The sequence below is a fragment of the Ammodytes marinus genome, assembly GCF_949987685.1.
Source record: "Ammodytes marinus genome assembly, chromosome: 9".
Taxonomy (NCBI): domain Eukaryota; kingdom Metazoa; phylum Chordata; class Actinopteri; order Uranoscopiformes; family Ammodytidae; genus Ammodytes; species Ammodytes marinus.
Window position 1 is genome coordinate 22348461 of NC_137213.1, and position 10062 is coordinate 22358522.

The 10062-nt window shown below is 38.5% G+C and overlaps 2 protein-coding genes across 2 annotated transcripts in view; both read right to left on the bottom strand.

Annotated features, from left to right (window-relative positions):
* Positions 1 to 2422: 2422 nt before the first annotated feature.
* LOC307255406 (interleukin-12 subunit alpha) lies at positions 2423 to 4415 on the bottom strand (the record flags this gene model as incomplete). The annotated part of the gene is made up of 7 exons (XM_080034088.1): positions 2423 to 2554; positions 2775 to 2819; positions 2996 to 3118; positions 3715 to 3756; positions 3950 to 4036; positions 4156 to 4307; positions 4397 to 4415. The coding sequence occupies 7 exons, from the start codon at positions 4413 to 4415 to the stop codon at positions 2423 to 2425; spliced, it is 600 nt and encodes a 199-aa protein (XP_079890214.1).
* Positions 4416 to 6776: 2361 nt separating this feature from the next.
* LOC307255407 (schwannomin-interacting protein 1-like) overlaps positions 6777 to 10062 on the bottom strand; it is a gene marked incomplete at both ends in the record, with an annotated part of 6230 nt that continues 2944 nt past the window's right edge. Inside the window, 5 exons of the mRNA XM_080034089.1 lie at positions 6777 to 6828; positions 6996 to 7089; positions 7287 to 7410; positions 7969 to 8175; positions 8341 to 8458. Of these exons, the coding sequence (XP_079890215.1) occupies positions 6777 to 6828; positions 6996 to 7089; positions 7287 to 7410; positions 7969 to 8175; positions 8341 to 8458 (595 nt within the window). The remainder of the gene's footprint in view (positions 6829 to 6995; positions 7090 to 7286; positions 7411 to 7968; positions 8176 to 8340; positions 8459 to 10062) is intronic.

Sequence of the window (10062 nt, forward strand, 5' to 3'; positions counted from 1 at the left end):
GATGCACAGTTGTAGGCCTAGGTTACATTCAGGTTAGTGGGTCCATGGGGTTAAGGTGCAATGTGTTAAGGTCATAGATAGTAAATAATAGGTTAAGGTGCAAAGATGTTAATGCACTATCGATATATAGTAGCCTGAAATTACGAAGACAGGAGAAGGAGCTGTCTATAAACAAGATCATATTGGGTAGAGGAGAGTGCAAGCTATATTTTGCCCTGGGTTTTGCATCTCAGGCTAGTCTGACCTACTTTATGAAAGACAGGCTTTGCGGCTACATGCAGCATGAGAGGAAGTTTCTTTCTGATGTCTTTTTTCTATTGAAGTTTTTGTAAAAAGACATTTTTAAAAAGGATTATAAAACAATTCCATTATATTTAGTTATCTTTTAAAGGATGCTGTACAAAGCACAAGTCAAACATAAGGCAGTAAATAGCACAACATTTCATGTCACTAAGTAGCATAGTATCACATTTCTCATTACTTAAACTAAATATGATTTTAGGTGGGGTTATCATAATAATAATAATAATAATAATAATCAATAATACAGGTGAATACTCAACATTTCAGTGTGTTACGTTAACTCTTAGTTAAACAGTTTAAAAATAGGAAATAGTAGGCCTACTCTCCATCGAGAAAAAGTACATCAGCACTTAGTGAAGCTCCAATCAGTTTATTTCATCGCTAACGCAATAGTATTCCCCCTGACACAGCTTTTCAAATAAATGTCTATTTTCTCACACGTTTTTTTGTGGCAAGAACGTAATAGGTCACCATCACTCTCAATCCTCCCCTCCAGCAGCCACAGACCTCAGCTGTGCCAGTTCCCATGAACACAGAAGGGACGCTTATTGAGTAAATTGCTATATTTCCCTTTCAGCGGGGTTTTATAAATTACTAATACAACCTACTTGCAATTTCCAAACATGTTTTCCCAAAACTTAAAGGTCATCTTTTATGCAATAGGCACCTTTAAAGCTGGGGCATATGATTTCTGATTGGTCAAAGTTAACATGAGCTGTACACTTTGACCAATCAGAGCGAGGCTCCGATTCTCTGTTCTTATTGGCTGTTGGGACTGTCCATTCACTTTGGCACGACTTTGTTGGTGTAGAGCGGGAGGGGAGGGACCAAAGAGAACAAGTGGAGCGGTTGAGGTATTTGGATTTGAATCTCTATCCCAACTGCCATTTTCTCCCCAAATCCTCCACCCCAGCTTTAATGGGTTTTCAATATAAATATGTGTGAAGAGACTCCATAATCGAGAGGGAGGGTGGTTCGGGTCCACCTTTCTGAAAACATTTGTTCAAAATCCCCATGCAGATTTTTCTCCCCATTTGATGTCATAAAGAGGAGAGCACACCACATTGCCAACCTAACTAAGCACTACCTCCACCTGTGATAAGGAAACCCCCAGATATGCTACCCCCTGAATCTAACCGGTTTGAATCTAGAGTTAGGCTCTAAAATGGAGCGTTTCAGACAGAGGCTGAAAAGATGAGATTCAGCAGTGGCACTCTGAGAAATATAAAGTTTGTTTTGGACACTACATCATGATAACCAGAACTTTGCCATACATCTGTTTAGTGAGTTACAGGAATCATGAAAACATCACAGTCTTGAGCTGACTAAGAAAACTTTTGATTGTTAATTCCTTGCTGTCTATAGCTGATAAGTAGTGACACTTGACTATCTGCTGTATTTCTATTGACTCCTCCAACGCTGTCATTGTGACACATTTACAGTATTAGTTCATTCCAAACCCTAAACCAGACATTGAATATCTTTTGACTTACTTTCATATCCTTTGGAATAATCTTTACCAACATTATATCGCTCACCTGATAGTATGTTAACAATAAATGCTGGACTTTCCCTATAACACTACGTTGTATTCTGTTAGTATAACTCTGAAACTTTTTTCATCTGACCCTGACAGTACAAGGCTTATTTCTGCTACAGCGCCATCTCCCCCAAACTCCTTCTAGTGAATGCGCTGACTGTCATCTCCATAAGGTAACACACTAACCATACCCAAGTACCCCATACAACCCCACGTCAAAAATACTGAACTATCCCTTTATTGTTATGGAAAACAACTTTAAAGTGACAAAAAAATAACAGTGAATAAATGAATAATAAATCAGCAGGAAATATGCAGGAAAAATATTTATTGTTGTGACTCTTAAAAAAAGTGAATAACATTATAATAAATAGTTGATAATAAATAGTCCAGAATGAAACAAATATTAATAAATAAATATCATTGTCTTTCAATACATGAATAAATATATCTTTAAAAAAGTCTAAAAAGTGTTTTCTGCCACAACTAGATTAAGTGGGTCTTAGTTGCTGTCATTTGTATGTAAAGTGGTTTTTGCATATCTTTCTAAAACTACTAAGCTGTTAGAGCTCAGTGGTTTCATTTAGTGTGTTCACCAGAGTTCATGTACGCCATGACTCTGTTGATGGTGATGGTGCGGACCTGGAAGCCCTTCAGCACTTTGCAGAGGCTCAGTCTTTCCTCGTAGGTGCTTGGACACTCTGAAGCAGCCTTAAAGGAACACAGAAGAATAACATAAGAGATATATTCCAGTCAGACTGTTACTGCTCTTTCAAAATACATTCATAGGTGTACTACACTGTTCAATCCTAAATCAAAAAAATTGTGATTTTCTTAAAATGACATGCCAAGGGACACTTTTTACTCCGCATTACCTTAGTAAATACAAACATTGTCTAAGAAGAACTGGTGTGCTTAAGAGATGTCTTACCTCATCCAAGGCCAAGTCTGTTGGCAGAGACCATGCAAAGCAGTTCTGTTGAGAGAAAAAGAATCATTCTTAACAGGTCCCATCCATTCAAATTTTTTGAGGTATATAAGCCAAATCCTATTTTATGATTGAAAACATTTGTAGTGGATGATTTGGGAAACAGCAAGTGTTCATGTGAATAGCCTTAAACAACACTGTAGGCCTTGTGTAAAACGAGTTACCTCCATGAGTTCTCTGAGGCTGGACAGAACAGTTTTAGTGAGGTCACTGTCAGGTTTGGGCTGAGCAGCTAGAAATGTGTAGTAGTGATGCAGATCTTCTCCGATGTTTGTCAAACACGAGTCCTGGAAGAAGAAAAAGAAAGGAAAGGACAATTGTAGAGTCAATATACGGTATACAGTACATTTTGTGTCCATACCCTCAGTGGTTACTTTATTAGGTTCATCTGGACAGTGTAATCCTGCCATAACATCTATTGTTATAGAGCTCATAATGTTCCGTTTTTTTGACACTTTCAAATGTGTTTCATGTTAATTATTGAGGTCATCGTAAAAATGGTGGCCTACAATATATTAAGAAGCATTTCCATTTTTTGGTCCTTCCCCTTTACACACATGAGGGGGAGCAGAATACCAACAAACACTTCTGAATATTAAGCAGTCTTGTACTCTATGACTATAATGACCTCATTGCAGAAATATATAATTTAATGTAACACATTTATGGCAGTGTCAACAGAAACAGAAACTGCACATTGTACACATGATCATAAATGGTTGTTTGGACTGCACTACTAGACTGTAACAGTGTAAGTGAGGTAACATACATTATCTTCACTGACTGAAAGTAATTGCACTTTCATAGGCACTTAGAAATATAGAAAAGTAGAAAAGCCAAACAATAAAAAAGGTTATCCATATGTCTATTAAGAACAACTTACCTGATCGAATTCAGACTTCACAATTTCTGCACATTTTGATTCCTGTAGAACAAACACAGTTCGATTTGAAGTAATACAGATTTCAACATAACATAATATATATATATATATATATATATATATATATATATATATATATATATATATATATATATATATATATATATATATATATATATATAACTGACCATCTCAAACTTGAAATATACTGTATATATGAACTTTCATTAATTACCATTGGTGCACAAACAGATGCCGTGTCAGTCTCCATGTTCAGCTCCACACTCTGCTTTTTGCATTCAAATCCCCTGGACAGCTTATTCTGGGATAGGCAAAGATAATTTACTCTATACATCGAAAATCTAATCAATTAATTTTAAAGACATATTCAAGATGGACATGTAGAATTCAATATTCAATGAGTTATTGCTGCTGTCCCACCTTTGTGAGTGTGTCGGTGATGTTCTGTAGAAGCGTCCGCGCGTGGAAAACACACGTGTCCGTCATCGGTCCTTTACTCATCACTGGCAAAGACTGGCCGGCCTGCCACAGCGGACAGGTGAGCACCAGCAGCAGCAGAGCAGGAGAGAAGTCTGACAAGAAAAATGTAATGTTCAGCAAAGTTCAACTGCTTTGCCTCGAGCAGAAAAGATAGCATCAAGTCAGGTTACAAAATACTCACAGAGCTTGTTCACAGGCATCTTGGGTTGATATTCAGATTATTTGTTGTTAGTGACTTAACTCAGACATCCCTAGGTGTTTTATATACCCTGACTGATGCAAGGGATTTCCCTCGTGATGTTGCAGTTTGTTGACACCTAAAACTGTAAATTGAAACTGTGAATTCAAGGTTGTGTGTACTCTTTCCCTATATCACCGAGTGTTATGGTGAAACTGGAATGATCAGAAACAACGATGAGTAATGCAGCAGCTTCACACTGGTTACTGTTCATTGTTGACATAAAGGGCATGAGTGAAAGCATTATGCTCTGTGCTTTTTTATACTGTAATCCTGCACAGTTTATGTCATTTGTCCATGTCCCTGTGTACAAATGACATAAACTGTCATTTTGACACAGTTTATGTCATTTGTCCATGTCCCTGTGTATTGATAATAACAAAATAAAAAATATATAATTTTATTCAAATACTTGTTAATTCGCACTACATTCTGTCCCTGATGTGTTTTTGTTATGTTTGTAATGTTGTATTGTGCTATGTGTAATGTGTTCATTTGAGAGAAGCCAATGGCAAATCTCCACCAAGGTGAACGATAAATCCATATTTTATTTTATCTAATCCAATCTAACCTAAATGCCAGACAGAGAAAAAGTTAAAAAAATAACTACAACATCTTGTATGATGTGATATAAGTTAATAGCCTTTTGTCGTTACAATGATTTCTATTTTAAATTCATTCAGTGAAAAAATATAGTAAATTTATAATTTTAAATTATTGAAAGGTTCTGATCAGGCATTTGAGATGGAAATTAATTGTATTGATTCTTGAAGGTGAAGCTGATTTTTCTAATAATATTACTGAGTGATCTGTATTAACTGAAAGGGTGTATGTTTTATTTTTGTCCCCACAGTCAGTCTTGTTCCCCTCTTGCACGCGATACTTTCGAAAAAACTACATAATTCACATACGCATGTGTCAAAACAAGTGTGAATGTGTGAAGAGAAACCCCACTGCTAATTTTTTGTGCAAAATCCGAAGAATATGTCAATGAGAGCACAATGGCTTTCCTAATGTGCACTTGATGAAGAGTAAACTGCAATACAACATGCAAATTGACTCTCATGAAAACCAGACAAATATAAATATAGTTCACACGCTTATGACATTTATTGTTGGAGTTTTTCCTTTTTACAATCATCATACAGTACATTTATGACACATACAATAGAAAAAGAAAAAATGACATTCTTAAAAAGGTGAGAGTGAATACACTAAAAAACAGCCAGACAACAAGGCATGTTCTTTATCCTTTTAATAAAGTATTGTTTAACATTTACATACAATATGTCCATAAATTATGACTCTCTGAGCAGATAAAATAGATATATGTTTAGACTTTGATTAATCCATATATTTGTTTTACATGTTTGTAGCCTTAGTAAATTGAGCATTGAACAAAAATCTCTTCAGTTTTTTTTTCATCCCTGGGCATTAACCAATATAATTGTTGAACCCTTATCTTGTGATTTTGTCCACTCTACCAAGTAGATAAAGGCTTTTGACAAATAAGAATAAAGTTCAAAGTGTTGTCCGTACATCTATAAATGCATCTTTAAAGCAGTTGGAAACTGTAGCAGCTATGTCGAGGTACATCCAAATCTGTAAATCTTTAAATAAGCTGCTGCTGTGAAGCTGCTTGCAGCATTTAAACACCACTTTGAAGCTAAGCTGCAAATCAGCACAGTGTTTCTCAATTGCAACAGCTCAGATAGTAGAAGTTTAATAGTACATCCCAGTGTTGAACAGGGATGACACATGGCTCTTTGTGAAATAAATTATAAACACGTAAGCAGAGCATGTCTACAGATGAATTTATCAATCCTTCTCGTTTTTTATAAAGACAAACTAAAGACAAAGGTAATTGATATTTAGTCTAGTCAAGTGTGGCCCTTATAGATGTCATCATCAGCATTAACATACATATACAGTTTACCGTGCAAAATGATGAAGAGGTAAATCAGCATAAGGGAAGGACCTATGAGGATTCCCCTAATTCTATGAAAAATCGCATGATTAATCCCACTGAGTGTAGAGAAAAGCCTGCACAAAACCCAAGTGTCTCCATTCTGAAATAAGTGATGACTTCTCCGCTTCAAGGAGATGTCCTCTGTCCTTTTCAACAACATCCTTAAGTGCAATACATTATGTCTGTGTGTTAACATTACAGTGTGTGGTGTATGAATTTCTCCAGAAACAGTCAGCACGGATGGAGTGTCATCTGTGCTGACTGCACCGACTTCCATTAATAACATTGGTGATAGTCCATGGAGCGGGAAGTAAGATGGCGTGCAGACACGGACACGTGTAGTAGACGGGTCGTTTATTTGGAAATGGCTTTCTCTGCCTGGTGCCGCTGATGGCTGTGAGCGTGCCTGTTGCAGCAAAGACAAGAAGAAGTAGATGAGTGTGAGCACAGGACACGCAGCTTATACAGGTCTACTCAGACAAGACTGCAGTATAAAAAAGGAGAATCTGATAAATATGGCAGATACAGAATCAAAGAACAGAGAAAGATGAGCGGGGGGAAAAGGAGATTTACCTGGTGAGGTCCTCTATGTCCACCAGCATGGCATCCTGCTCCACATGCAGCTCATCTCTCATCAGCAGCAGCTGCACCAGCTCCTCGTTTAGACCTGTGTTACATTAAGGAAGAGTGGAGGGGAATAAATATTTGAATGGAGGTATTTTTATAATTTTGTTGGATGGACAGGAGGTGTGGGGCTTGGGTTGATCTTGCTGTGATGTTGAGTTTGTTTCGTGTGTGTGTGTGTGTGTGTGTGTGTGTGTGTGTGTGTGTGTGTGTCTGTGTGTGTGTTTGTGATCTACTCACTCTGAATCTGTGAATGTAAGTCATTTGTGATGACTTGCAGCTGTCCTAGACTCATTTCCCTCATGTCCCCTCGCCTCAGATTCCTCTTCATCAAACACTCACTGATGTGGGGCAGATGGGGAAGCTGCACGAGTAGACACATAGACAGGGCATTACTGCATGTCAAAATGAGACTAAAGACTAAAACAGTATTATTCGGAGTATGAATTCCGGAAATTATCTGGAGAATCTGACCATAGATCTACCCTTTCACATGCCGCTTACATAGTAGATTGTTGGTGTGGGACACATTCACACACGTTATGCCCATTCCCGAAATGCTCATCCGGATCAATTCTGGATAATTTCAGAGTCACAGTGGATGTGTGAAAGGGGCTACAACTCACACATCCACTTAAAAACCCAGACTGACCATGTTCAGGCCTTTGTAAGTCCCTTATGTAATTTCTATTGGGCTTTGTTTACTGTAACCCTCCCCACCCCCCCGCGCGCCTGCACATGTGACACAGGTATTTCATTGTCCTCGATCATCTCCCAAGAAATACATAATCTCCACACAGAAGAAAAAAAAATTCCCTGATCTGTAATTCTCTCTCTCTCTCTCTCTCTCTCTCTCTCTCTCTCTCTCTCTCTCTCTCTCTCTCTCTCTCTCTCTCTCTCTCTCTCTCTCTCTCTCTCTCACCAAGTCAGCCACCGGAGAACGTCTGTGCAGTTGGATTTGCCTCTCCACCTCCACCTGCATGCGGGCCATGGGTCGAGCCAGGGCCAGAGCCACCCGGGCCTCCTCCTGCAGCCTTCGTTGCACCCGCCAGAAACCGCCGCAGTCATCCAACGGGTCCGAGTCCTCCTCCGCTGTGTCTCGGTCGGATAACGATGAGCTCTGCTTGCTCTGTGTGGAGGAACTTGTGTAAGTGTTGTTGGTGTCATGATGTAATGGCCAATGTGGTTCCCACTTGTGTTTTTTTCTTTTACAAAGAGCAATGAGAGTATTGGGTTGAGACAGAAACACACACACCCACAGTAACAAAGGGTAAATCTCTTAGCTGTAACATACCACAGGTGACAGCGGTGTGTCCAGGCTGGTCTCTGTCCTGCTGTCTTCAGCATCGCTGTCCTTGTCACTGCTGCTGTCATTTACAAAACACACCTGCAGGTTCACCCCACTCTGATGTCTGACGGGAAGAAAAAACAAAGAGAGGAAATATTGATCTAGTCAGAGTGGAACCTACTTTATGTAGAGAAAAATTACTGATTGATTGTACCAATTTGGTTTGCACACAAATAACACAAACCATTAAAATAAATAAAAATACATTATGTAGGAATTTTGAATTATATTCAATAAGATTTCCCTAAAAAAAATATCAAAATTGTCCATACTACAGTTATGAAGAAAATAGTGGAAAGGCCAACAAGTATTTGGACACAAGGTTGAAAAATTGGCCTTATTCTACAAGTGAACAATAACAAACATATTTAATTGAGGTGATTTTGTAATTATCACAACATTTTTTTTTATAAAAAGTTTGGTAGCTCTCTATAGTACACTGTGCCACATTCCATGAGGAATCGGGCAGAAAGAGCACTGCTATTCTTTAATTTTCTTTTTCCTCATCGTAATGGCAAATGGTGACTTTTAACACTCACACACTAAATAGTATTAAAATAACGGACTCCGAGATGCTCAACCAAGTCACATGGGAACAATGAGAGAGTTGGTAGCAAAAAACAAATGTCTAAAAGCAAAGGAGATAATAATAAGTTGATGTGAAATAAATTATTATTGCTGCCCTTTCCACACATTGTTATGTGCTGTTAGACTTAGGGTGGATGGGATGGTTTGGTCCAGGCCCCCTAGATCCAATTCATAGTTGTTCATTTTAATGTTACAGCATATAATTAAATGCCATGACATAATGATAGTGCTTCAAAACTTGTAGCAACAGTTTGGGGGGATGAAGCTGTTCTGTTTCATAATAAAAGTGGTCTATATAGGCTTGCTTTTCCGAGTTTGATGTGAAAGAATTTGACTAGTCTGCACAAACTCGACATCAAGTTCAAGTTCCAACATCAGCCCTACCTGACCTAGACCTCACTAATGCTGTTGTGGCTGAATGGGAGAAAATCCATGTAGCCAAGTTTCAAAATCTAGTGGAAAGTCACAAAGTGTACTGATGTTAGCAAACGTCACAGTCTGTGACCTAATCAAGTAACCAAAGCAACTGAAAGCTTGAATGAAACTATTTAAGCCACAAACATGACAACCAAGCCCTCCACGCACATCAGTTCTACTTCAAACCTCAACCTTTCCATGAGCTCAAAACACCGTTCACTCAATTCTAGATCATGACACTGACTGAAAGAACCTTGCAAACCAAGGTCACCAACACTGGGAGGAGATCAATGCCTCAAATAAAATCTCACTTAGTGGACAGGGTGGTGTTGGAATGTCCACTCCCAAACTCAACCCCAGAGGGTCCAACTTTACTTCCATTGAAGGCTCACATGACCCTCATTCAACCACGGATTTATATTTGGCATCACTTCTCCTTTCAGGAACGTTTGGACCATAGAACAGAACTGCACTTCCTCATACAGTAGCAGTAGCGGGGAGGGCGTCCTCATTGTTGGACCTAACCACACCTTCCAATGAAAAAGTCAAAGGCCAAACAAAGCTGTCATAAAAACAAAGCAGATTTGTGTCGTAGTTGTAGTGGCTTCAGTTAACTCTCTAGTGTCTGATGTCATGCAACTATTTCCACGACGTGTGTGTGTG